This window comes from Camelus ferus, chromosome 18, assembly GCF_009834535.1.
Source record: "Camelus ferus isolate YT-003-E chromosome 18, BCGSAC_Cfer_1.0, whole genome shotgun sequence".
Lineage (NCBI taxonomy): Eukaryota > Metazoa > Chordata > Mammalia > Artiodactyla > Camelidae > Camelus > Camelus ferus.
In genome coordinates this window covers 11,167,765-11,195,594 of record NC_045713.1, presented here as the reverse complement: position 1 = coordinate 11,195,594, position 27,830 = coordinate 11,167,765, and the positions used below count along the sequence as shown (strand labels likewise).

Here is a 27,830-nt window from a genome sequence, read left to right as displayed (position 1 = left end):
TTCCCTTTTTTCTTTAATTTTTTTTTTAAATACTGAAAAAAGTTAAGTTTATTATAATTTATTTTATTTAACAATCTAGGAAGTTTGCAGCCATCAGCAGTTCCAGTGCAATTTTCAGGTGCAATTGGGAACTCAGGACTTTCCGTGGAGCTGTTAGTATCCTGAACCTTGTAGGTAAAATACATGCATACTTTTGATAGCACATGTGAAGGGATCTCTCTATAAAACTGACTTCATGAGTTTCATTCTTGGCAAACTGACCTGGGCCACTCAACATGGCCTTTATTGTTCTGGTGTTAGCGCACGTTCTCTTTTTACGATAAATTCATGACCATCCAAAGATATCAATTTAAGATACATGGCATCAGGCCTTCGCAGCCACCATAGGTTTTCTCTTCTCCATCCATCATGTTCTTATAAAATTCGACTTTGTGTCCACAGGAACTTTAGCAGTTTCTCGTCGGCCCCACAGCCACCGCAGCCACCGTGTCGGGTCTCCGCACACCGCTACAGCCCTACACCAGGCTCTTTCTTTCTTACTGTTGTAAATAATGTGATGATTACTCTTGAAGAGAAATCTTTGTCCACACCTGGTTTTCCCGGGGATTTATTCCCCGGGGGTAGAACTGCTGGGTCAGAACAAGGCCATAGTTTTGAGGCTTTTTCACCGTCATGGTCAGATGTCCCCCTTCCAGGAAGCTTGGACAAGTGACGCCCACTCCCCCGCAGGCATCTGTTGTTCTGTTGTTGTTCTAAAGCTATTTATTTTCTCTCATTTAAATAGTTTGGCACACAAAAAAATTTTTTTTCCAGAAGAAAGTGAAAACCCTCTTGATCGAACGAACTGGTGGGTTTTCAGTGGGGACCACAGAGGCAGGGGTGTCTGGGAAGGTGGGCGCTGAGGATGGGTCACGCAGTTCGAGGCTTCTGCTCACTCTTGCCTCTTTTTCACACTCCTGCCTTGTTCACCTTGTTCACTTGTTAAGCTCCTGCTGTGTGCCCAGAATTGTCAAGTGGTGACCGGGGTCAGGCGGAAACCCTGGGAATGGGACAGGGCAGAGGTGGGAAGGGTGGTCTCCTACGGGGGATAGCCAGGGAAGCCCCTCTTACAGGCGGGGGAGGAAGATTCTTCTGGGGAAAATCATGCCAGGCCCAAGAAACAGCAAGTGCAAAGGCCCTGAGGTGACGGTTGTGTTATGTTAGAACAGAGGCAAGGGGGCCAGGAGCTGGAGTGGAGTAGGAGTGGGGAGTGGGGGCAAGGAGGTCTGCAGGGTAACCTGGGTGGGCGATCCCAGTGGGGTCTTTCACTTGGAGTGAAATGGAGAAGCTGCTGGAAGATGGTTTTGAATTGGAGTGATGGGCTCAGACTTAACTGTGGTGTTTGGGGGCTGCGTGGAGAGCTGTCACAGGAGCAGGGGCGGAGGTGCAGAGCCCCAGGCCGAGGGGTTGGGGGCACACGGGTGAGGATAGTTGGATTCTGGGTGGAAGTTCAGGTAGAGCCAGCCGGTGTTGCTGATGCACTAAGTGTAGGTGTGAAAGGACAGTTCCAAGGTTTTTGGCCTGAGCTGCCGGATGCCTGGAATCGCCGCCCACCTGAGAGCTGGGGAAGTGGTGGGAGGGGAAGGTCCGGGGGAACCCAGCAGTCGGTGTGGACATGGGTGTTCGCGATGCCCTTCAGTGCTGTGCCGTGGAGGCGTGCTGGCCCAGCGCTGATCTGTGACCCTGGGCTGGGGGCCGAGCTAGGGCTGCAAAGTGCCCTTGGAGGCACCGGTGTGCAGGGATGTGTGAACCACACAGGCGAAGGAGGCCCTGGTGGCCCTGTTCCCTTCACGTAGTTGCTGACGGACACTGAGCATCGGTCCCCTGCAGCTTCTGTTCAGAGCCGGGCAGTGAGTAGTCCCGGGTCGCACAGCAGGCCCCAGGCGCCTGGGCTGTGTTAGAGCTTTTCCCAGGGCCCACCCACTTCCTGGAGCCACTGGCCTCCCGCTTTCCCCACCCTGCCCCACGCACTGCTCACAGTCAGTGAACTAGGCTGTCCCCGGGTGTGCTGGCCAGCCTTCCCTCCCTCTGGTGCTGGAGCCTCTGTGACTGATGCTTGTCCCATGGGGGTTCCAGTGCATGTCTGGCTTCTGTTCCAAGGTCACTGGTAAAGCCACAAGGTTGTTGTACTGGTCAGCTCGGGCTGCTGTAACAAACACTGCAGATGTGGTGGGTGGGGCTGGGGTGGGGGTGGGTCTTGGATAACGGAAGTGTATGGCCTCACACTTCTGGAGGCTGAAAGTTGAAGATCAAGGTGTCAGCAGGGTTGGGCTGGTTCCTGCTGAGGCCTCTCTTCTTGGCTGGCTCGCTCGCTGACAGCATCTCCCTGTGTGGTCACATGGTCTTCCCCTGTGCGTGTCTCTGAATCCAGATGTCCCCTTTTTATAAGGACACAGTTGTGTTGGGTTGGGGCCCACCCTCAAGACCTCCCTTTAACTTGATTACCACTTAAAGACTCTACGTTCTGAGGTCCGGGGTTGGGACTTCAGTGCATGGATTTGGGGGCAAATGATTCAGCCCATAGCTGCTGGCCTCGCGTCATCGGGCTGCCCTGGGCTTTCGGTCATGAGCGCCTCGGCAAAGCTGGTTTGTTAGAGGGTGAAGGCGGCGACGGAGGCCCTCTTTGGTCCCCTCTGTGACAGAGCAGGTCTTACCCAGCCTTACCCAGCAACTGCAGATCTTACAGCATGGAGGACCTTGCAGCGGGCAGGGTGGGCTGGTGTCACTTGGGGGCGGGCCACATGCTTGCCCAGTGCCAGCCCCTGGGAGCTGATGTGGTTCACTGCTTAGCGACCTCTGTGTAAGACGTGGAGGAGCAAAGCCAGTGACTCAGTTGGCCACCAGTGACCCTTGGTTGTGACAGCTTGAGGGGAGTACTGCTTTCATCTAGTGGGTAAAGGCAGGGGACCCTGCCGAACACCCTGCACCACGCCCGGGACAGCCGCCCTACGGCAGATACCTGCCCACGGTTTGACCAGCGCCTCGGTTCAGAAGCCCTGATCTGAGCGATACAATTATTGACGCCGATTTTATGGAACTTTACACGTTGAGAGTAAAGAATACGTTCTTTTCCCGTCAGGCGCACATGGAACATTCACAAAAATTGGTCACGTATTAGATCACAAATAAAACAAGTAAATGAAAACTCATGTTACTTGGGTAGAAAGATTGTAGAGAAATAGGCTCCTAGGTACGACTGTTGAGATTCTGAGCTGGTGCAGACTTTCTGGAAGGCGGCTGGGACATTTATCAGAGATGAGCACACACACCTTGACCACATTAATTGCATGGGTAGTCTTCCTGACACTTCCGTCCAGGCTGTGCGCCTATCCATTCACTACAAAAAAAAAAAAAAAAAGAAATCAGAAACAACCTGAATGCCGTTCACGGGGGGTCATTAGAGAAACCAAAACTCAACATGAGAGGAATTCAGGCTGCTGTCACTCAGTTTGGCCAAATAGAACTGCTGATGCTGTTTATGACCTACAGAAATGGCAGTTTTGTAAGGTTTGAGCTATAATATGAATATGCATTTGTATTTCTGTGCTAACGTGAAAAGATGTTAAGTAGAAAAAAAGCAAAGCGTGACATGGTATGTACCGACTGAGGCCATTTTTACATTTATAAAGGATGCCTGGGTACATTATGTATGTTTGAATATGTATAATGTTTCTAGAACCATCTTCCAGAAACTGTCAGCAGCAGCGTCTCCAGGGAGGGACCTGTGTGTTAGCGAGGAGGAAGGTTTTTGTTTCATCACACCTTTCTGCTTGGTTTGTGGGTTAGTTTGTGTGCATGTTACTTTGACCGTTTACAAAACTTAATTTGGGGCTCTTTTTCTCTGATTATGAAAGCCATGCATGTTCGTCATGGAAGATTTTAAAGACAGATGAGCAAAAAGAGCCACACTGTTGGAACACATCTCTGCTGGCCTTTGGTGGCTTGCTGCACATTCTGTGCACAGACATTGGGAAGGACAGGACCCCTAACTGTTCTCAGCGCTATTTCCTGGATCTGGGAAAAGTCCATGGTCTGTCAGCATCTTGGGGGCCATGTGGCCTTGGGCCAACCATGAGCTCTCTCTGGGCCTCATCCTCTTCCCTGTTTGGGGTCTGAGGCTACAATGCCCGTGAGTCCTGCCCCCGCCCACAGGGGAGCACAGGCTCACCTGCCTCCTGCCTGCAGGTGCAGAGCGGGGCCTGGTGGTGCGGCCCTCACTGGAGAGCCTGCTGGCGGCCAGCAGCCACATGCTGAAGGAAGTGCTGGACAGCCCATTTGTGGATCCACTCAAGAACCTGCGGCTTCCACGGGAGCTGAACCCCAACAAGAAGTACAGCTGGATGCAGAAGAAAGACGAGCGGGTGAGGTGTCCTGGGCCTGGCCTGTGGAACAGGGTTGGGGGGTCCCCCTACAGATGCCATCTTGCTGGGGCCTCTGCAGGCTTTGGGTTCCCAAGGGCCGGTTCTGCATCCAGCTTCCACCACCAACTTACTGGGTGGTCCTTGGCACACTGCTTCCTTCCTGGGCCTCAGTTTATCATGTAATAACGTGTTGAGTGTGTCCCTTGGGATCAGGAAGAGCAGACCTGGCTGTGCTCCTTGCTGCCTATAAGCCTTGGACAAGTGGCTTTACCTCTCTGAGCCTCTGTCTGAAGGGACAGATGATTCGATGGCCAGCTCTACCTGAGCAGTTGTCTCGGGCTGATTCGGCCTTGACACAGCCTTGCAAAGTTGGCCTTCCAGTCCCTGTCATGCAGATGAGGAGTCTGGTTTGCTTAGGGCCATGGCTAGTGAGTGGCAGAAATGGAGTGTGACCTGGGCCCCCGGTCCACATTGTGAGGTCTCACCATCTTGGACAGAGAGCAGGTGCCCAGCCAGGTGGTGGGAGCTCGTGGGCAGCAGCATCCTCACCCTGCCTCTTCCCACAGATGTACGCTATGAAGTCATCCTTGGAGAACATGGACGCCATGGAGCTGGACTTCCGGATGCGGCTGGCAGAGGTCCAGCGGCAGTACAAGGAGAAGCAGCGGGAGCTGGTGAAGCTGCAGAGACGCCGCGATTCCGAGTGAGTGTGCACCCTGCAGGCTGGCTGGGCGACCAGGCGGTGGCAGGTTGTGCCTTGGCCGGGCTCTCATAGGCGATGGCGCTCAGTAGGTCGACCGAGGCAGGCCATCAGAGGTGTGCGTGGCCCCGAGTGACATGTGCGCGCCGTGTGTCCTTCCTCTGCGCCCCCGCCACCCCCCAGGTTCACAGCCAAGCGTGTGATTCTCTTTAAGGGACAGGCGCGAGGAACCCCATAGAAGCTTGGCACGCAGAGGCCCTGGCAGGCCGCGGAAACGGACCCACGCCCTGAGCACACTGTCGCCCCCCCGCAAGAGAGGGAAGAGCCGCATCAGTAGCGGAAAGTAAGGCTGGCCCCTCGGTGGGTCGGGGACTGGCACAGAGCTCGGAGGGGAGGAGCACGGGCCCACGCGGGGCCTGTGTCGGCGCCGGGGACCTCGAGTCCCTCGGGCTCTGACCCACCCGGATCAGCAGCTCTTGGGCAGCACGGCGTGCGCTGCCCAAGGCAGGCCAGGAGGGTGAGCCGGGCCAGTGTGGAGCATACGGACAGGCAGACCTACCCTGGTGAGCGAGTCGTGTGCCCCCTGAGCGTTGGGCCCATCTTCCTGCTGCACCTGCTTCCTCCAGGCTAGGGACCCGTCCCCACGCTTCCCCCTGCACCCCTTCCCATGAGGGCCGCACTGAGCCGCCAGCCCTGCCGGGATGGGATCCCACCTGCACTCTTGCTCGGTTCTCTCTGCCAGACAGTGTCACTCCTGTTCTTTCTCCTGGTCCCACCTGCTGGCTCACTGTGCCTGAGCCTGCTCCCTGCGACCTGGGCCGCTGCCTCTGTGTGCAGTGGGGACAGGCTCCTTAGGGAGCAGCAGAAGCCACATGTGGCTGGAGTGAGAGCTATTCCTCCAGGCCAGGTGGGGATAGGAACGATGCTGCTGGTGTCGGGGGTGGGGTAGCACAGGCTGAACCCGGCCCATTATGGGAAGGGGCTGGCTTTGTGGCCCAGTGCCGGCTTGAAGAAGCAGAGGGGCCCACAGGGCGCCTTCAAAGACACAGGAGAGGCAGTGAGTTGGCCACAGGTCTTCTCAGGAGAAGACAGCCCCAAGTGCTCCCACATCTTGCATTTAACCTTCTTGGATGTTGACTGAGGAGAGGATGGAAGAGGAAGAAACATCCCACCACCAGCCACAGGCGGGTAGGGAGAAGAGAGCAGAGGCTGGGGCTGCCAGCATGGAGGGGGACCACTGGTTCGGAGTATGGACTCCAGAGGTGGGCGCGCACCTCCTGCTTTTGAGTTCCAGGCTGCCTCTCACTGTGACTTCGGGCCAGGTGTTAGCTTTTCTGAGCCTGAGTTCCTTCATCTACAAAAGAAGCAGTATACAGAACAAAGCATTGTTCTGTAGTTAAAATATAAAGCACAGACATGGAGCAAGACACGTAGTAAGCACCAAGTAAAAATTACTATTATCACACTACTTACCAGCGTTTGGCTTAGAGCAGGCAGAAGAGGCCGTCGAACCAGGACCGTGTCCCGACTGCTTATGCTCCCCAGGGCTCAGGAGACCAGCCAGAGGCTCTTCCCTTCATAGAAGCGCTGGATCTTAGTACCCCTCCCGTCCTGGTGGATTTCTGTGGCATTCCTGATTCTTGTTCTTGGCACGTTTGGGTACAGATGTATCTGACCACATAAAGCTACGTGTATGAGTGTGTGTGTGAAGGAGCATGAGAGAAAGAGGCCAGCAGAGGATACACTGCTTTGGAGAAGTTCTTTTTTTCCCATTAAACTCTCATTCTGCCTCATTCACAAATAGCCCAGAATCCTGGCACTATAGTTTTACAGGCTCCGCCTCCCAGACTCGTGACTCTGTCATCACGGTCTGTGCTTCGACATCCAGAGCCCACCCTTCAGGGCCACGAGGACAGACCCCCCCCCCCCAGCCCTGGAGTGCTACCTGGCCGAGGTGCTGACAGGGTGCATCTGGGTTTCAGGCTGAGCAGCAAGCCCCTGCTGACATCAGACAGCTACGAGCTGGGAGCGGGGATGAGGAAGAGACACAAGGGGCCCGAGGAGGACCACGATGCCCTCAGTGGAACGGGGAAAGCTAGGGGGAGGAATCAGCCTTGGGATGAGCACGAAGCCTCTTCAGACTTCATGAGTCAGGTCAGTAATCCTGTCTTCTGGGTGTGCTGCCAGCTCGGGGTGGAAGGTCTGGAGGGGATGCCGGAGGACACGCCCCACCTTTGCAGGTCCGTTGGCCCTGTTGCTGCATAGAAACCATAGAGATGGTTGCCTTAGGGCCACAGCAACTCTCCTCCAGTCTTCCCCACTGTACAGAAGGGGAAATTAAGGCTTAGGGCAGGTCAGAGACTTACCGAAGTGACAGCCTTAGGTGCAGCTGAGACTGAAAGCCACATCCTGTGTGTGTGCTCTGTGACCCTTTGCTGAAGCCAAGAAGAGACTGCAAGTTCTTAACCAAATAATGCAATTACTCCGTTGTTTAGCAGGATAATTGTTTAATGAGCTGCTTCACCATTCTTTAGTTCTAAGAAACAAGAGCTTGATGCCATTGTAATTTCCTCTGAGAACTCTCCTGAGGCAAAGGGGTAAAAGCCAACGCCTTGATTTTTCTTATATCTGCAGAGCACTGAAATCATCTTCTTAAGGCCCTTGTCACTAAATACTAACGTACGGTCTCATCCTCCCAGTAAAGCCCTGCGGGAGGGGGCTGTCCGTCTGAGGGAAGGATTCACACGAGGGAGACTGGATCCAGGGGGAGGGAAGAGAGTCTGTTTGTCCATTAGGATCCTTTATGCTCTTGAATTGTGATGGATACTTTAGTCATTTAATTGATACTATTCCAACTTTTCTCTCCGTATGAAATGTTACCTGATTAAAGAAAATAGAAATAAAATGTTCAAATGAGGGCCTTCAAAACTGCGTATTTCAAACAACAAATTACTACAGTTGACGAGGGATGCACAAGCAGGAATTTATCTGTGAAACCTCTAATCATTCTTTCTGCTTTGGCATCCGAGGCACACTCAAGGCATTTTCTTGGCAGCTTCAGCCCACTGAGCTGGATGGGCTGATTTAGGCTGTGCGGCTGTCTTCATCAGCTGCTTTAGGTGGTTGAGATAAGCAGATCGGCTGCACTGTGATCTGGGTTTTTCATCTTGGTTCTGTCCCTCCGCCCTTAATCCAGCCAAGTTCCTGCTCATGGGCAGCGCTGCTTGCTTCAAGTGCTTCCTCTAGGCAGCACCAGACAGCGCCAAGTGTCACGGATAACTGTAACCACAGTAACAGCTATTTAATAGGTGACTCATGCGCCTTATCCGGGCTCATCATCAGAACAACCTGCTGATGCCCGTACGTAATTATCCCCATTTTGCAGAGTAGAAGAACTGAGGCTAAGAGGAGTTAAAGCAACTTGCCAGAAGCCCCAGAGGCAGGGAGGATAGGAGCCTGGGTTCCTCAGCTTGTGTACTGAGACCCACTGTCCCGTTTTGCTTAATGTCTTAACCAGGGACTTCCCAACTTCCCTTTCCAGCTAAAGATTAAGAAGAAGAAGATGGCCAGCGACCAGGAGCAGTTGGCAAGCAAGCTGGACAAAGCCCTCTCCCTCACAAAGCAGGACAAGTTGAAGTCTCCCTTCAAGTTCTCGGACAGTTCTGGGGGGAAATCAAAACCGAGCGGGGGCTGCGGCAGGTTCCTGACGCCCTACGACAGCCTGCTGGGCAAGGACAGGAAGGCGCTGGCCAAAGGCCTCAGCCTGTCTCTGAAAGCTTCCCGAGAAGGTAAACACAAAAGGGCCGCCAAAGCCAGGAAGATGGAGGTGGGCTTCAAGGCCAGAGGCCAGCCCAAGTCGGCCCACTCCCCGTTCGCCTCGGAAGTGAGCAGCTACTCCTACAGTAAGTAGTGGGCCACGCCGCTTCAGGGCCGCTCTTCTCCTTTCTTCTCTTTCTGCCTCGAGCGCTCGAGAAGGTCTTTCTGCCTATGTGCGGGCATCAGGCCGGAAGGGGAAGTGCCGCCCGAAGCGGAAGTGCCTGTGATTGGCGGGTGCCACTCTGGGAGGTTGCCTATGATTGGTGGGAGCTCGTGATTGGTGGGCAGGTGGGCGGAAGTTGGCGGCTGCTCGTGAGAATCTTAAAGATGACGCTCCCTGGCCTGCAGGCGGCTCTCTGTTATTGGGCCGAGCGTTAGTACGAACAACGTCAATGGCGCGCACACCAGGGCTGTCCGGGCGACAGCCCTCCAGGTGGTTACGTGTTTTGTCCGCGAGGTTAGGTGCTGAGGCCAGGCGGGAATCAGGCCCGCCTGTCAGACTCAGCCGCACGGGGCTTCCTGCCAGGATGGATGCGGCCTGTGCGCTGCCCGGGACGGCGGCCGCCAGCCCATGCGACTCTCGGGCCCCGGAAACGTAACAGTCTGTAGGCCTGGAGAATTGAGCTCTAACCGGATCTGGCGGCCTCGGAGCGCCTTCCCTAGGAACTCGGGCATGTGGTTTTCCTGAAACTGGCAGCCTTACCCGCCCCCCCCCCCCGCCCCGCCCCGTTTCTCCGGGGCCTCTGGTGGCCCAGAGCCCGCTGTCTGGTGTGTAATAGGCGCTCAGTAAGTATTTGTGGGCGGAACATCTAACGCTTGGGATGGATGGGTGCTAAGTACCGAGGCCGCTGCAGAATGGCCAGGGAGGGGCTTATTGGCTCCTGGCATCTGTCAGCGGGGTTTGTTCTGGGAGACCCCAGGCCGCGGCTGGCGTGGAAGGCTTTTTGGTGGGTAACTGCCTGGATTTGTGTGTCTCGGCTTTTGATTGGCTCTGCCTGGTTCCTGGGGTTGGGGGTGTAGGATGTTAAGTGCAAAAAATGGACCCGTTTATAGTAACGTGTGTTTTCTTAAGGAAAGAAAATGAAGTTTTTATGAACTTGGAGTTAAGATATCATTGCCTGTTTCACCGGGCTGTTGGGAGCTCTGAGTGCATTCACTTGGGTAAAGAGCTGGATGTGGCCCCTGGCATGAGATTAAGCCACTGCTGATTTTTTTTTTTTTTTTTTAATATGTTCGTGTTTCTGGTTACTCTGAGTCTTCAGGGTTGATGCTCAGATGGGTGTAGGGTCAAGCAGCTCCTTTGTGCCTTATGTACTGAGGACGTGTCCGATGGCCAAAGCTTTTCATCCCTCAAGATTCTGATGCGTGTGAGCCAAGCAGCAGTGTCCAGGCCCCTGGCCGCTGTGGGCCAGTTTAGACACTTGTACCTTTGAAGGAGGAGGGAAGGACTTTCCTCTGCTCTTTCATTCTCTGCTTATTTTGGAATAATGAGAGAGCCAGGAGGATTGTGGCTCCTTTGAGCTTTCAGGGGAGAGAAGTTGATGGATGTGGCCTGGCTGGTTGCTGGAAGAATCCCTGAGTCCTTCCTACTTACAGGTGAGTGTGGATGGGGTACAGCTGGAGAGGCCAGAGATCAGCTGGGGCTCTGGGGTGCTCTGAGATCCTAAATGCGCTGCAGCAGCGTGTGCCTACACGTGAACAGTTATAAATCCCCCGTCTAAGTCCGTTATGCGTTTGTCTAAGACTCCACTGTCCAGGAGGGAGAGATGGTTGATACTGCCACAGGGAGGTCAGAAGGCCTCTCCAGCTAGGTGATGGCTATAATGTGCAGCTGACTGTGGAGAATGCGCTTCTCTCTCTCTCTTTTTATATTGGTTTTTCTGCCATTCTCAGTAACGGACCATGTGCAGTCACAAACAGGTCGAGATGTTCCCTGGCAGAGACGCTGTGCCAGCAGGAGATGGGAAGAAAGAACGTTACCGTCCTGCTTTTTCACTTTGGGTTGTAGGGGTTGGGTGGCATGCTCGGTGGGTTTTGGTGGGAAGCCAGGTTGGTCATTGTCATGCACGGGCATCTCGAGCCTGGAGCTCCATCTCCTTTGTGCTCCATCCTCAGGAAAGATGGGATGGAGCACATGGGAGGAAGAGCTGTGCCTGGGGTACGGGCAGAGGCTTGTCCTTGTCCTACCCAGAGTTGCCAGGCCATCCTGCAGTTGGGGTTTTGGAGTGGAAAGCATAGATGTTGGAGGAGTCAGAGGACGCTTGCCCCCAACACACACACGCGCGCGCGCACGCATCTGTAGTTTCTCTTGGACTTGGAGACAGCAGGTGGTGCCAGAGCTGTAGCTTTGTTCATGAACATTCCTCGTGTTTGGAGTGGATTTTATCAGATCAAGGGATTACAGTCTGGCTGCAGAGCCCTTTCGTCTGATGAAATCTTGCTCAACAGCCTCATGTGTAAAATGAACCAAAGTGGTGTGAGTTTGTTTGTGTGGTGGATGTTTGGGGTGGGAGAGCTGTGCCCACTTGACAGCTCCCCTCCCCAAAGCTGGGTGATCCTCTCCTAGGAAGACCTCACCTGTGTAGTAAGGCTAGAGACTTGTGGGAAGCCAGCAGCAGTGTGCTGGTAACCTGGCTCTCTGGTAGTGAAAAAAGGTGAGGGGAACCCCAAGTTGGAATAAGTTTTGCCAGTTTCCTTGGTGTAGCTGTTTCAAGCCATCACTGCCATCCTGACATTGCTGAGCCAAGGGGCTGGGAAGGGGTGTGTGCGATTGCCTTCGGGAGTCTGTGCATGCTGCTTGGCGCACCACTGGGAGCTGCCGTTTGGGGATCGGGCTTTCTTTACCTGAGCCTTTCCCCTCCTGGGCCTGGCCCTGGCCCCTCCCCAGAAAGCCTCTGGGCTGGGTGCAGCCCTGTGGGATAGAAGGGACTAAGCGGGGACCTCCATACCCAGGGGAGAAACCTCCCTGAGAGTGGGGCTTCTGCCTACCCCCGGGCTTGGAAAGGCTGTTTGCTGAGTGACTGTGTAGTGGGTGATGCTGGCAGCGCCCAGCCTAGAAAGGGCCTGGAGTCCAGGCCCAGGAAAGATGGGCTGTGTGATGCCTGTAGTTCAGAGGCCTCCCAGGTGAGAGGGGAGGCTCAGGGCGGGAGGAGAGCTCCAGGTGGTGGAACTCAGCTGGTTCCCTGGCCAGCTGGCATTTGGACCTCTCTGTTCTGGCACGCAGCAGGCTGTTCTCAGAAGCACTGAGAATAATGAAAGAAAGGCACCAGGCCCTCCCTCCTCTGGCGCTCTGTGACTTACCTTTATTAAAAACTACTTTGACTGCAGATACGGACTCAGAGGAGGAGGAAGAATTCCTGAAGGATGAGTGGTCTGTCCAAGGCCCCTCCAGCTCCAAACTGTCGTCTTCGCTCCTGTGCGGCATGGTGGCGAAGAACAGCAAGCCAGCTGGAGGCCCCAAGCTGACCAAGAGGGGTCTGGTGGCCGCCCGGACTCTGAAGCCCAAGCCAGCCGCCAGCAGGAAGCAGCCGTTTTGTTTGCTGCTTCAAGAGGTCGAGGCCCGTTCCTCCTTCAGCGATTCTTCGGAGGACTCGTTTGACCAAGGTTACTAGCTCCAAACACAATACCTTCCGTGTTTCCGAGCGAGAGAGTGAGTGCGAGAGCGAGAGAGCGGGAGCGGGAGCGCAGGGAGGGCGGATGCCGTCTGTCCGTCCGTCCGTGGGATGGCCCGGCCAGGGCGGCCGTCCAGGTTCTTGGCAGCGTAGCCTGCTTTATCAGCCTGAGTCTTTTTATTTTTGTTTTTATTTGTACCTGTATCATTGTGATAATACCATTGGCTAGCTCTTTTTGAGCTTTTATATGGACTGTTTTTGGTCTTCACCCTCCTCCACTCTCCCCTCTCCGCCCCGCACCTCCCTCGCCTCCTCGACCCCTCTAGACCGCAGGCCTGGGTGGGTCCTCTCGGCGTGGGCCTGTAGAGGCCTCCCGGGGGGACGTTTTGTAAATGGAATTCTGTCGTGTGGGCGTGTGACTTGATGTTTGTACCGCGATTTTGGTCATACCAAGCTTTATTAAACATATCGAGTTCATTTTTAACTAAACCCGTGTGCCTTGTCTCTCTTGCTGTGTCCTTACTAGACCATTAGGTTGCCGCTTCCCTCGTTTTGTGCCTCCCCCTCCCCCTCCCCCCCAGAAGGGGTAGATGGAATAACGCAGTCTGCCGCTCTCTGTTACTCAAATATCCCTGGTAGCTGTTGGCATGCCTTTCATTTTTCAGGTTTAAAGTCAACTGCTTTCACCTCCAGCTTCATCCTTTTTTTTTTTTTTTAAGCTGCTTGTTTGTCTTTTATTTTCTTAAAGCTCTATCCCTACGCAACAGTGGTTAAAAAATACTTACAAACACTCGTTTTCTAACACATATTTCTGTTTTGAAGGGCGTGTAGGCAGTGCAGGGTCAAGACCATTCTCTGTCCCCGAGTTTTGTTGTGAAATTCAAAGGCTTCACTGCCTCATGGAGGGGCAAAGCTCAGTGCCCCGGGAACAGCCTGGCCCGCGGGTCGCGGGCCAGTCTGCTCTCAGGTCCTCCCTGGGCTTGCTGGCCTCGCAAAGAGAGGGCTGGACTCAGTGCCCCCGAGAGCCCCCTGGCTCTGGCTTCTCTAAGGACTTCGGGAGTTAGCAGTGTCTCCCAGCACCTCCAGTAGAAATGTCCTGGGGTGGGGTCGGGGGTAGGCAGCCAGTGGGTCCTTAAATGCTTCTCGCCCTGGTTTAGGATTTGCTTCAGGGCAGACCCCCTTGGGGGATCCCAGAGCCTAGACCCTGATGCTCCGGCTGGGATGCATTTTGGGTGACCAGGAGATGGCTCGGTCTGGGCTGCTGCCATGCCGGAGCGAGCGCAACCCGGGCCACAAGCTCTCCAGCTAGCTTTGTCTCCTGAGGCCTCCCCTAGCGTGGGCCTCTGTGGATGAGTCTGGCTAGTTTGCCATCTCCCTCCCCTCCCCTTCCCCTGGGCTGGACCCCAATGCCTCCTCCCCCTTAAAGCCAGACTTCCAGCTGCCTAGGTTTTTGAGCTCTCTTGCCCCAGCTCAGACCCCATAGAGAGGCAGGCAGCTCCCCCAGATCACATAGCAGAGTGCCCAGAATCTTCAGAGGAAGCCAGGGCCCCTCAAACCAGGGCCAGACACAGCAGTGGACAGAGTCCAGATAGGGGGAGTGCAGGGTGAGAGAGGAGGAGTCCCTGCTGCACCCAAGACCGCTGGTCAGGTCTTGAAAGGGGCATTTGGGTAATAGGGTCTCATTGACATCTGGTTACTAAAGCACCTGATTGGCTTGGCTTTTCTAGTGTGTCTGCTCTCTTTCCCCAGCAGCTTGACCATCCCTTCACCCTTGACCCCTACCCATGATGCTTTGAATGTCTGTTTTGGTCTCTTGCATTTGCTCTCACGCTGCACTCTGGACGCAAAGCGAAGGCTGGGAGTAGGGCAGACGGCGCAGCGGGTCACTGAGCTTGGGTCCGAGCCTGGCTCGTTGCTCCGTAGGTAGGCAAAACCCTTTTCTTTGTGTCCCCTCTGCACCCCTCCTCCTCGGGGTTTGCCCCCATCGGCTATGGCAGCAGCGGATCGCTTTGGCATTTACGGATCGGGTTTGAGAAAACCAACTGACAACGGCCAGCCCCACATACTGAGCCCAGAGTTTTTTTCTATTAGAAACGAAGTTTTTCTGCATTTCCTCAGGTTTCTTTGTTGGGACTTTTTCTGCCCACCCTTGGCAAGCTCTGTTGCCTCAGGTGTGGACAACTCCAGAACGGCCTTCTTGGTCCTGTGGCGCTCCTCTGCTCCCCCTGCCCCTCAGACCCCGGCCCAGGCACACTGGCAGCCCCGGCAGCCCCGTCGGGCTTGCTGGAGTGGGAGGCGGGGAGGGTCTCAGGAGACCGAGAGAATCTGCGGCAGCATTTCATGGAAAGCACTCATTTTTGGTTTTGGCTTTGGCCTTCCAAACATTATCCCATCTCAGGGTGCTGGGTTGGGGCCACTGCTGCTTTTGGGGATCTGATGTTTGTCATTCCAGACATCAGAAACCCAGAGCCAGACTGACCCCGCCGGGCCCCACCAGTGGAGTCCTTCGGGATGGGAGAGTTCTGGAGTCTCCACACCTGAGCGGCCCCAGGAAGGGTACCTCTAGAAGGGAAAGCTGGCCCCCACCCAACCCCGTACCCCCACCCTGGCCAGCCCCCTGCCCGCCACCCTGCTCAAATTGGCCGGCCCCACGGTGGGCCTGATGTGGGGGACCCAGGCGCTGCCAAAAGTCTGCCTACACTTAGCCTGCTTTGCCACTGTGGCCCACTGGGCGGAGACAGAACCATGTGACGTCCGCAATGTGAATGGATCGCAAGTGTGCACTGCCTGCCTGCCTGCCGCCTGCCCGCCCCGCTGGCCTCCATCCCGCTGCATCTGTTGCTCTGGGAGCCGGGTCTCCGTCTTCTCACCTCTCTTAACAAACCTCCTCTCCCTCTGCCTCCTTCCTCTTTTCAACTCCCTTCGGGCATCCCTCGAGCTCATCACCGCCTCCCTCCCCGAGGGCTCCCTTGGTTGAGTGAACAGACAGAACCCCTGCCCTCACTGGCACCCCTTGGGGCTGCCAATTTTGGCCTCTGGTAGTGCTCCAGCAGGCAGGCAGCTTGGGCTGTTGGCAGGAGAATGTGGAGTTGGCCATTGTCTAGGACCCATACACCCCCTAGACTCCCTGCCCCCAGATTAAAGACAGAAAGAAGATGGCTCATTTTCCTCCCACCTCTTCTTTGTTGGAGAGAGTTGCCTCCAGCCTAGCCTGGCTCTGCCCTTGGCAAGTGGCCCCAGAGCCACTGTCACACACACCCCCCCGCCCCACTCAGGGCAGACAGGCACCGTCCGGTAGGTGTCCTCGGCAGCCCCTTGGCCAGGGCACCTCATGGCACAGCCGGCCCTCATGGGTTTAGCTGGGCCATCTCCCTAGAAAGGCAGGAAGCAGGCCTGGGCTTCCAGACAGACTCTGATTTTGGTGGAGGGCTCAGCTCCCATGCAGAGGGCATCGTCCTCTTTGCTGTTCCTGCCAGCCCCACTGCCTGCCCCACCTTTGTCCTGACGGCCCGAGCTGGGCTCCGGGCTGCAGGTCCTCGAGTGGCAGGGCCAGTGCCTGGGGAGAAGCCTGTCCCTGTTCACCAGCTGGGGCAGCCTTAGAGTCTCTGCCCACTAGACTGTGGGTGACGAGACAGCCAGCCAGCCCCAGATTCGAGTCCTGCTCTGCTGCCTGAGCGCCTGACCACGCCCCTTGGCTTCAGGAGCAAAGCGGGCTGACCGCCAGCTCCCGTGGGTCAAGAAGTGTACCTGGCTTGTGGCTGTGGGGACAGCCCAGTTGGTTTTCTTTGTAGAATGAGGTGGTCTTGTGTCTGATCCTTTTCACACTTGCAGAGTGTTTTCTTCTATGCATCTGGGGTCCTGTTTGGATCCTCCCCTTAGCTGGGTGGGTAGGGAGGGCCACCTCTGCCACAGATGAGAAAACAGGGGCTCAGAGAGGGCCAGGGATTTGCTTCAGGCTTCCCAGCTAGGGCTTGTTGCTGGAAGTCAACTTTGGACCCAAGAGCCTACTCAGGGTTTCAGTCATGGGGGCCTCCCACCCCGTCAAGAAGAGACCAAACCCTGCCTTCTCCTGCCACCGGCCCCCAGGACCCCAGCCTGAGCCCCCAGGGCCCTTCCACCTGACTCTGCCTCACCCTTGCCTCTCTCCTTCTCTCCTCCTGCTTCCTTCCCCAGCCTTCACGTTGTGTGTTGGGGCGTGTGTGTGCGTGTGTGTGCGTGAGACCATGGAGAACGCTATCTCCAGTCCTTGTCTGTGTGTCCGTCCCCCTCCCTACAGCACAGGTGCATGTTCGTGCTCCCCCTGAAGATTCACACTCGACTCCCAAAGCTGCTGCCCACCTCTGGGCTGTCCAGGATGCCCAGGTCTTGGGCTTGCTTTGATGGGGGCACTGGGCCGTCGGGGGGACTCGTGGGCTGGTGAGGCATGAGGAGCTGGGCTGGAGCTGCAGCCCTGCCTCACTGGTGCTCCGGCCGAGTAGGGGGCGGTGGGGGGTGGCGCAGGCTCAGGCTGAGGCTCTGACTCGCTCCCTGTTTTCTGCACGCCAGATGAGAGCTCCGAGGAGGAGGACGAGGAGGATGAGCTGGAGGAGGAGGAGGACGAGGCCACCGGTGGCTATAGGCTGGGGGCCCGGGAGCGGGCCCTGTCGCCAGGCCTGGAGGAGAGCGGGCTGGGCCTGCTGGCCCGCTTTGCAGCCAGCGCCCTCCCCAGCCCCACAGTGGGGCCATCCCTGTCAGTGGTGCAGCTGGAGGCCAAGCAAAAGGCCCGCAAGAAGGAGGAGCGGCAGAGCCTGATGGGTAAGTGCCAGCAGGTGGGCTGCAGGGAGGTGGGTATCACTGCCCCATCCTACACATGAGGCACCAGAGAAGGGTAGGAGTAGATCTGGGAACCCTGCCCCTACGGGGAGCCAGCCCTGTCCTGAGCAGAGGGGAGCTGGCGATGGGGCCTTGGCCTGCCATTCCCCGGGAGGGGTCTCCAAAGCCGTGTGGTGACCTTCACCATTGATGCTCCAATAAACAGGACCTGATTCCTCTGCCACTTCAGGTGCCCGATGTCAGGCAGCTCTGGGAAGCAGAGGTCTTAGACCTACATCCTGGGGGGCTGTGGGAGCCCATGGGAGGCCTGGGGAATCAGGGAGGTCGCACAGGTTGGCAGCATCCTGGCTGAGCTGTGAGAGAGAACTGGGAACTGGCTATGCATCTGCAGAAGAACTTGAGGGGCAGGTGGAAGGAGCAGGCCCTGCAGAGGTTTGCAGGAAGGGGTGTCTACTTACATTTGGGGCATTAGAGGGGATTCCTTCAGTGAGATGGGTTGGCTCAGATAGGGCAGGACTTGTGGGGCCCGGAGTTGGGGCCTGGAGGGGTTCATCAGTGGGGGTAGCCAGGCTCACCATCCCATTGCCTGTGTGGGCAAACGGAGGCAGCAGGCACTGCTCCGGCAGGAGGCTCAACCTTGTCCTGGCGCTGCTTGCTTCCTCTCTGTGTCTCCAACCATATTCCCGCCTTCTTGGGGCAAACAGACGCCTTGGGACCTTCATCTGACATTAGTGTTCAACACTGAGATGGTTCTGCATGTGTTCAGGCTGTGAGCTCACCTGGCCTTAGCAGGGGCTGGTCCTCAGCCTGGCCTCCTTGCCCTTTGCCAAGCCTCAGCAGTACCCTTGAGACCCTCCTGGCAGGGGCTGGGGCATGGAAAATGGGCACTGTGGTGCTACCCTGCTGCCCCCCAGGCCTCCCCCAGCCCCCCTGACTTCATGCACCCCACAGGCTCCAGGACCAAAGCTCCATTCCCAGTGGCCTGTGCCACCTCCCCGGACTCCATCTCTGGGGCAGTCTCACTGTCTCCCCTGAGCCCACACCAGGCTCCAGGCCCTGTTCTGCCCCCTTTCCCTCCCTTCTCTTTGTGTCTCGCCCCCGTGTCCTGCCATGATTCCCCGGGGGGCTTTGGGCCTGGCTCCCCTGAACAGTGGCACTGACCTCCCTCCAGGCCCAGCCCTCTCAGGTGTTCTCTATACAGAAGCAGCTGCAGGGCTTTTCCTCAAAGCTCGCACTTGACCAGGCTACTTCTCTGCTCAGAACCTCTCACCCACTCCCCATTGCCCTCTGGAAAGACTGCACCTGGCCCTCCACCTTCAGACTGTGGCTGCTCAGACAGCATCATCCTGTCCACAGCCTCCACCCCACCTCATTGTGCCTTCTGCACTTGCCCCAAACAACCATTTCATCAAAAGTTGTTAAACTTACTGGCAGAGAGTTCACATTTTCTCCTTTTCATACTTTCAATGGCTTAAGGGTCTGTAGTGATGTTTCTTTTTTCATTGTTGGTACAGATAATTTGTTTCTCCTATATTTGTTGATCAGTGTGGTTAGAAGTTACCGATTTCATTGATTTCTGTTCTTTGTTATTTCTGTCCTTCCTTTTTCTTTGGGTATAATTTGCAACCACTTCCTCTTTCTTAAGGTGCAAGTGTGGGTCATTGACTTGGGGCCTCCTTTTCTTCTAGAGGTATTTAAAGCCATAAACCGCGCCAAACACTGCTTTAGTTACATTTCACACATTTTGATATGCTGTCATATTTCACTGTTACCCGATTCACAATATTTTCTAATTTCTCTTTTGATTTCTACTTTGATCCAATCATTATTTAGACCAATGTTACTTATTTTCCAAATGTTGGTGGGGTTGCTTGGCTATCTTACTGTTATTGATTTTTAATTTAATTCCCTCTTGGTCAGAGAACATCCTTTGTATCATTTCAATCTTTTAAAACCTTCAGGGCGCATGGTCTTTCCTAGTAAATGCACTGTGTGCACTTAAAGAATATGCATTTGGATGTCATTAGGTAGAGTATTCTATGACTCAGTCACTTCTGTCAGTCAAGTCAGTGTGATTGGAAGTGTTAAGGTCTTACATATTTTTACTAGTTTTTTGACTGGTTCTATCAGTTTCTTAGAGATGGGTGTTGAAATCTCCAACTATTATTACAGAATTCTTTCTCCCTTTAATTCTGTCAGCGTTTGCTTCACTTACTTGAGGCTCTGTTATTGGGTACATACATGTTTATGATTGCTATGTTTTCCCCTTGAATTGACCCTTTTGTTATTACAAAGTGTTCTTTTCTATCTTGTAGTATATTTTGTTTTGAAATCCATTAATCTAGTATTAAATAGTCACTCCAGATTTCTCATGCTTACTATTCATGTGGTATATCTTTTTCCATCCACTTACTCTCATTTTACCTTTGTCTTCATACTTAAAGTCAGTCTTGTGTAGATAGCTTATAGTTGGGTCCTTTTTAAAAAAATTCTTTTTGAAATCTCTGTCTTTTCATGGCAATGTTTTAGTCTATTAGTATTTAATGTAATTATTGATAGGGCTGGGTTTGAATCCACCTTAAAAAAAAAACAGCTTTGTTGAGATATAATTCACATACCATAAAATTTACCCTTTAAATTATGTAATTCAGTAGTTTTTATTGTATTCACAGAACTGTGCAAATACCACTACTGTCTAATTTCAGTACATTTTCTTCATCCCCAAAAGAAATCCCACACCCATTCCCCCAAGCCCTCAGCTCTAGGCAAAGACTACTTTCTGCCTCTATGGATGTCCCTTCTCTGGACAGTTTACATAAAAGATGTCATACAATATGTGGCTTTTTGTGTCTGGCTTCTTTCATTTAGCATAACTGTTTGAAGGTTCATCCATGTTGTAAAGTGTATCAGTACTTAATTCCCCACCTTTTTAAAAAGTAGACTTTCTTTTTTAAGAGCAGGTTTAGGTTCACAGCAAAATTGATAGGAAGGTACAGAGATCTCCCATTTACCTGCTGCCCCCACACATATATTACCCCCCTGAATGATCAACAGCCCCCATTAAAGTGGTCCACTTGTTAGACTTGATGAGCTGACACTGACACCTCATTATCACCCAGATCCACATTAGCATTAGGGCTCACTCCTAGTGCTGTACATTTTATGGATTTAGACAAATGTGTAATGTCATGTACCTGCCATTATAGTGTCATACAGAGTAGTTTCATTGCCCTAAAAACCCTCTGTGCTCCATCTATTCATCTATACCCACCACCCCCATCTCTGGCAGCCACTGATATTTTTATTGTCTCTATAGTTTTTGTTTTGTTTTGTTGTCTCTATAGTTTTGCCTTTTCCAGAATGTTGTAGACTTGGAATCATACACTATGTAGCCTTTTCAGATTGGCTTCTTTCACTTAGTCATACACGTTTAAGACTCCTCCATGTCTTTTCATGGCTGGATAGCTCATTTCTTTTTTAGCACTGCGTAATAGTCCATTGTCTGGATGGACCACAGTTTATTCAATCATTCACCTACTCAAGGGCATCTAGGACGTCTGGGTGGCATCCAGGTTTTGGCAGTTTTGACCAAAGCTGTTACAAACATCTGTGTGTAGGTTTTTCTATGGACATGTTTTCAACTCCTTTGGATAAACACCAAGGAACGTGATTACTGGATTATATGCATATGGTAAGAGTATGTTTAGTGTTTTAGGAAACTGCCAAACTGTCTTCCAAAGTGGCTGTACCATTTTGCATTCCCACCAGCAATGAATGAGAGTTCCTGTTGCTCCACATCCTTGCCAGCACTTGGTGTTAGGGGTTTGGATTTTGGCCTTTCTAGTGGGTGTGGAGTAGTATTTTGTTGCTGTTGTAATTTGCATTTCCCTAGTGACATGATGTGGACATCTTTTCAGTGCTTATTTGCTGTCTGTATATCTTTAACAAAGTGTCTGTTAAGGTTTTTGGCCCATTTTTTAATTGGATTGTTTTCTTAATATTGAGCTTTAAGAGTTCTTTATATAGTTCGGCTAAATAGTCCTTTATCAGATTTATCTTTTACAAATATTTTCTCCCAGTCTGTGGCTTGTCTTTTCATTCTCTTGACAGTGCCTTTCACAAAGAAGAAATTTTTAATTTTAGTGAAGTCCAGCTTATCAGTTCTTTCTTTCACAGTTTGTGCCTTTGGTTTTTTTATGTAAAAATTGACTGCTAAACTGAATGTCATCTAGATTCTCTCCTATATCATGTTTTAGGAATTTCATATTTTTGGGGTTTACATTGAGGCTTGTGGTCCATTATGAATTATTAATTTTTGTGAAAGGTGTAAGGTCTGTGTCTAGGTTCATTTTTTGGCATGTGGATGTCCACTGGTTCCAGCACCATTTATTGAAAAGACTGCCTTTTCTCTGTTGTATTGCCTTTACTGCTTTGTCAAGGATCATTTGACTGTATTTACAGTAGGCTATTTCTGGGCTTTGTGTTCTGTGCCGTTGATCTGCTTGTTCTTTTGCCAGTATCTCACTGTCTTGATTACTCTAGGTTTATACTAAGTCTTGAAATCAAGTACTGTCAGTCCTTTGACTATGGTCTTATCTTTAAATATTGAATTGGCTGTTTGGATCTTTTACCTCTCCTATATGCCTCTCCTTATATAACTTTAGAATTAGTGTGTTGATATCTACAAAATGACTTGCTGGGATTTTTTATTGGGATTACATTGACTCTATAGATCAAGCTGGGAAGAAATGACATCTTGACAATATCAAGTCTTCCTGTCCATGAATATGGAGTATCTTCTTTGACTTCTTTTATCATAGTTTTATAGTTTTCCTCGTATGGATCTTGTATGTATTTTGTTAGATGTAACCTAAGTATTTCATTTTGGGGGTGTGAATGTAAATAGTATTGTGTTTTAGATTTCAAATTCTACTTGTTCATTGCTAGTATATAAGAAAGTAATTGACTTCTGTTTATTAACTTTGTATCATGCAACCTTGCTGTAATTGTTAATTATTTCCAGTAGATTTTTTTGTCATTTTTTTCAAATTTTCTATTTAGATAGTCATGTTATTTGTAGACAAAGACAGTTTTATTCCTTCCTTCTCAATCAACATACCTTTTATTTCCTTTTCTTATCTTAATTGCATTAGCTTGGGACTTCTAATATGAGATTGAAAAGTAGTGGTGAGAAGGGACATCCTTGTCTTCTTCCCGATCTTAGTGGGAAAGCTTCTAGTTTCTCACTATTAAGTATGATGTTAGCTGTAGGTTTTTGGTAGATATTCTTTACCAAGTTGAGAAATTTCCCCTCGATTCCTAGTTTACTGAGAGTTTTTATCATGAATGAGTGTTGGATTTTGTCAAATGCTTTTTCTGCATCCAAGACATGATCATGTTTTTTCTTTCTTCAGGTTATTGATATATTGGATTACATTAATTGATTTTTGATTTCTGAACATTGAACCAGCCTTGCATACCTGGGTTAAATCCCACTTGGTTGTGGTATATAATTATTTTCATACCTTTTTGGATTTGATTTGTTAATATTTTTTGAGGATTTTCCATTTATTTTCATGAGAGATACTGATCTCCGGTTGTCTTCATGTCATGTCTGTATCTGGTTTTGGTGTTAGGGTAATGCTGGCATTAGGAAGTATTCCCTCTGCTTTTATCTTCTGAAAGAGATTGCAGAGAATTGGTATGGCTTCTTCTTTAAATGTTGGTTTGAATTCATCAGTGAACTCATCTGGGCCTGGTGCTTTCTGTTTCAGAAGTTTAATTGTTGATACAATTTCTTTAGTAGATAAAGTTCTCCTCAGATTGTCTATTTCTTCTGTGTGACTTCATTCCTTTTTATGGCTGAATAATGCTCCATTTTATGGGTAGATCACATTTTGTTTATCCACTTTTTTGTTTTTGTTTACACCTTTGGGCTATTTTGAATACTGCTGCTATGAACATGCATGTATACATTTTTGTGTGGACATGTTTTTAGTTTTTCTGGGTACAGATCTAGGAGGAAAATTGCTGGGTCATTTGGTAGTTACCTTTTGAGGAACTGATAAACTATTTTCCAAAGTGGCTGCATCATTTTATATTCCTTCCAGCAGTGTATGAAGGTTCCAATTTCTCCACATCCTCTCCAATACTTAGTTATTATCTGTCTTCTTGATGATAGTCATCCTAGTGGGTGTGCAATAGTATCTCATTGTGGTTTTGATTTGCATTTCTCTAATAACTAATGGTGTTGAGCATCCTTTTATATGCTTAGTAGCCATTTGTATGTCATCTTTGGAGAAATGTCTATTTAAATTCTTTACTCATTTTTAAATTGTATTGTCATTTTGTTGTTGCATAAGAGTTCTTTATATATTCTTGATACAACTCTCTTATCAAGATACATGGTTTGCAAGTATTTTTTCCCATTCTGTGAGTTGTCTGTTTCACTTTCTTGATAGTGTTGTTTGAAACAAAAAATTTTAATTTTGATGAAGTCCAATTAATCTATTTCTTCTGATGTCTCTTGTACTTCTGGTGTTATGTGTAAGAAAGTATTGCCTAATTAAAGGCCATAAAGATTTTGTCCCGTTTTCTCCTAAGAGTTTTTATAGTTTAAGACTTCCATTTAGGTCTGTGTCTAGACCCTCAGTTCTATTCCACTGATCTGTATATATGTCTTTATGCCAGTACCACATTGTCTGGACTCCTGTGGGAATTATTGTAGCAAGTTTTGAAATTGGGACATGTGAGTTCTCCATCTTTGTTCTTTTTCAAGATTGGTGCCTCCGAGTCCCTTGCATTTCCATGGATTTTAGGATCAGCTTGTCAGTGCTGCAAAAAAAGGCAACTGGGATTCTGATGAGAATTATGTTGAACTGGTAGATCATACTGGAGAGTATTGACATCTCAATCATTTAAGTTGTTCAATTCATGAACATGAAATGTCATTCCATTTATTTGGGTCTTTAATTTCTTTCAACAGTGTTTTGCAGTTTTTATTGTACAAGTCTTGCACTTCTTTTGCTAAATTTATTCCTAAGAACTTACTCTTTTTGATGCTATTGTAAATGGAATTCTTTTCATTTTTGGAGTGTTCGTTGCTACTGTGTACAAATACAATTGTATCCTACAACCTTGCTAAACTTATTTATTATAATAGTTTTTTAGTAGATTCCTTAGGATTTTCTATATACAAGACCATGCCATCTGCAGATAGAGATAGTTTTAGATCTTCCTTTTCAATGTGTTTGTTTGCCTTTTATTTTTCTTGCCTAATTGCTCTGGCTAGAATCTTCCATGCAATATTGAATAGAATTAGTGAGACTAGATAGAATAGATATCTTTATCTTGTGATCTTAGGGAGAAAGCATTCATTCTTTCAACATTAAGTATGATGTTAGTGATGGGGTTTTCATAGGTGTCTTTGCTCAGTTTAAGGAAGTTTCATTTGTAAAATGATAAAAATCAGTTAACAATTGCTTTTCTGTGTCTATTAATGTGTCCCTATGTGGTTTTTATCCTTTATCCTATTAATATGGTATATTACATTGATTTTCTTTTAAGGATGTCAAGCCAACTTTGCATCCCTGGGATATATCCCACTTGGTCATGGTGTATAACCTTTTTTTACAGGTTTCTGGATTATTTTCATATTTGTTTATAATTGTTATGTCTTCTTGATGGATTGACAATTTTATAATCTGAAATTTTAAAAATGTCCTTCTTTGTCTCTAGTAACAACTTTTGTCTTAAAATCTATTTTATCTGTTATTAGTACAGCCACCACAAAAAGCCAGTATCACAATAAAGTGAGTCACACAAATGTTTCTGTTTCCCAGGACATATAAAAGTTATGTTTATATACCATAGTCTATTTAGTGTGCAGTAGCATTATGTCTTAAAAAATAATGCATATACTTTACTTAAAAAATACGTTATTGATAAAAAATGAGAACCATCATCTGAGCCTTCAGTGAATCACACTATGTCACCAAAGATCACTAATCATAGATCAACATAACAAATATAGTAATAATGAAAAGGTTTGAAATATTGTGAGAGTTACCAAAATGTGACACAGAGACATGAAGTGAGCAAATGCTGTTGAAAAAATGGTGCTGATAGGCTTGCTCAACACAGGGTGTCACAAACCTTGAATTGTAAAAAAAAAACCGCAGCATCTGTGAAGTGTGGTAAAGTGACGTGTGTGTGTACGGCTGCTCCAGCTCTCCTTTGGTTACTTGTATCTTGTATCTTTTTTTACCCCTTGAATTTCAATCTCTTTTTGTGTCGTCCTCTCTTCTTATTTTTTGGCCTGTTTTTAGGTCTATTTCTTTGTTCCTCTGTTCCTCCTTTACTGCCTGTTTTCTGGGGGAAGAGGCTGTTGCACAGGACGCTGGGTGGGGGTCAAGGACGTGGGTTCAGCTCCCTGCCCCGGCCCGCCTTCCCTCTCTCTGGGCTTCACGCTTGTCCCCCCTGCAGGACCCTGACAGACGCGGCTCCCTCTGCCCCAGGCACCATTCGTGCTGCCTTACTGGTCTCATCATCACTTGTCTTCTGACCTGGTCTTACCCGTGCTGCTCCAGTCTCCCCTCTTCCAAGCGAGTGTCCACTCTCGGTCACTGCTCTGTCCAGTCTCGGACTCGCTTCCTTGCAGTGCATCTTCTAGGTTTTCTGGTGCTTTCATGCAGGGTGTCTGTTGTCATGTGGGGTCTCATTCCGTCATACTCAGAAGCAGAACTCTCAGGCTGGTGTTTTATGGCCTGTACCTTAATCAGCCATGAAAGCCCCCAGCTGCCTCCCCTGCAGCAGGAAGTCTGTTAACAAAAGATTAATTAATGGGATCATTAAGCTTTGCAAATGGCTCCTTCCCATGGAGTGTGCCCCCTCCCCTGGCTCCGCCCTTACTACTGTGGCTGCATCTGCTGGGGTGATGGAGCTGGGCCTCCCACAGGAGCCCTCCTGGACAGTGGGCCTGGGGTCCAGCCCTGGCTTCTCAGCTCACTGCTCTGGGACCCAGGGCAAGTCCCTATCTGGGGTGGTCAGCCCAGGGCTCTCACAGACATTGCATCCCTGAAGTCTGCCTGGAGGAGGAAAGCCTCCTCATGTCCCATGTGGTGGGTACGGGGTGAGGCACCTACCAGCCCCTAGGTCAGATTCTTTCCCTGGTTTGGATTCTTGGCCTGGCTCCCGTCTCTGGGCCTGGCTCTAAGCAGTGGAGGGAAGCTGGCCTCTTGGTTGTGGGAGGGGGCATTTCCACCAGGGTGAGAGGAGGGGCTGGGCCCCAGGGCGGTGTGAGTTCTGGTGAATCCGGTTTTCTAGAAGGGGGAGTGGGTGCCAGGGACCGCCCAGCTCTAAGAAGTGGCACCAGGAAGCAGAGGAGAAGCCCCACCGGGCTCGGGGATTTTGTGTGGGCTTTCCCACCTGCCTCCTTAGAGTGCAGCCCTGCAGGTGTGGGGCCCTCCCCAGCTCACCTGCCCTGGCTTCGGGATTCCCCTGGGGCACACACGTGCTCAGGCAGGAATCTCCACATTCCCAGATGGTGCTCTTGGGGTGAGGCGTCTAGAGCAGAGTCTGGGCAGACAAGGGGGGTTTGGGACAGGCGTGAGGCCAGCAGGACCTACCACTCACAGGCATGTGGCTGGTAAGTCCTTCCCTCTCGGCCTCCGATTCCTCCCAGGAAACGGGGAGAAGCCTCCCACGCGTGGTGAGGTCCCCTGCAGGAGGAATGGGGCTGTGGCCCTTCTGCTGGTGGCCAGGGCAGCTGGGTGGGAGAGGAGTGAGGACCCAGGAGCCCCTGTCCACAGCCCCTCCCTCGCCCGCCTGCAGGCACGGAGTTGGAGTACACCGACTCGGAGAGCGAGGTCAAGGTGCGGAAGCGGTCGCCCGCCGGGCTGCTGCGGCCCAAGAAGGGGCTGGGGGAGCCAGGTCCCTCCCTGGCGGCGCCCGGCGCCCGGGGCCCCGGCCCCAGCAGCCCCGACAAGGCCAAGCTGGCGGCCGAGAAGGGGCGCAAGGCCCGCAAGCCACGGGGCCCCAAGGAGCCTGGCTTGGAGGCGGGACCCGAGGCCAGCGACGACGACCTGTGGACGCGGCGGCGCAGCGAGCGCATCTTCCTGCACGACGCCTCGGCCGCCCCCGCGCCCAGCAGCGCCGCGCCCGCCGCCGCCAAGCCTGGCCGCTGCGGCAAGGCGGGCCCGCCGAGCCCGCGCAAGGACACCGGCCGCGCCAAGGACAGGAAGGACCCCCGGAAGGTAGGGCCCGGCGCGGCGCGGCGCGGGGCGGGGCCGGGGAGGGGGGCCCTTTGTCCTACCGTCTCAGTGAGATTCTGAGACCTGTGTGAGATGCAGGGACCCCAAAGGGGAACAGTGATGCTGAAACACAGTCACCCACGAACCGAAAACCTCTATTTGTGATGGGCACTCCGTGTGCCCCTTTAGGTGTGTCTCTGATAAGGACACCCGGCAGCCAGGCTAGTGAGTTAAGTGCCGT

The 27,830-nt window shown here is 51.4% G+C and overlaps 1 protein-coding gene and 1 pseudogene across 8 annotated transcripts in view; one reads left to right on the top strand and one right to left on the bottom strand.

Moving 5' to 3' along the window:
* Positions 1–27,830, top strand: part of TNRC18 (trinucleotide repeat containing 18) — an 85,769-nt gene that overhangs the window by 39,498 nt on the left and 18,441 nt on the right. For 6 of the 8 annotated variants that reach the window (XM_032459975.1, XM_032459974.1, XM_032459970.1 and 3 more), the window contains 8 exons: positions 4,225–4,400; positions 4,967–5,103; positions 5,315–5,443; positions 7,083–7,254; positions 8,618–9,002; positions 12,244–12,519; positions 17,073–17,321; positions 27,171–27,592. In XM_032459975.1, the coding sequence (XP_032315866.1) occupies positions 4,225–4,400; positions 4,967–5,103; positions 5,315–5,443; positions 7,083–7,254; positions 8,618–9,002; positions 12,244–12,519; positions 17,073–17,321; positions 27,171–27,592 (1,946 nt within the window). The remainder of the gene's footprint in view (positions 1–4,224; positions 4,401–4,966; positions 5,104–5,314; positions 5,444–7,082; positions 7,255–8,617; positions 9,003–12,243; positions 12,520–17,072; positions 17,322–27,170; positions 27,593–27,830) is intronic. The other 2 variants (XM_032459971.1, XM_032459972.1) reach the window with 2 other exon arrangements.
* On the bottom strand, positions 18–476 carry LOC102514510 (annotated as a pseudogene).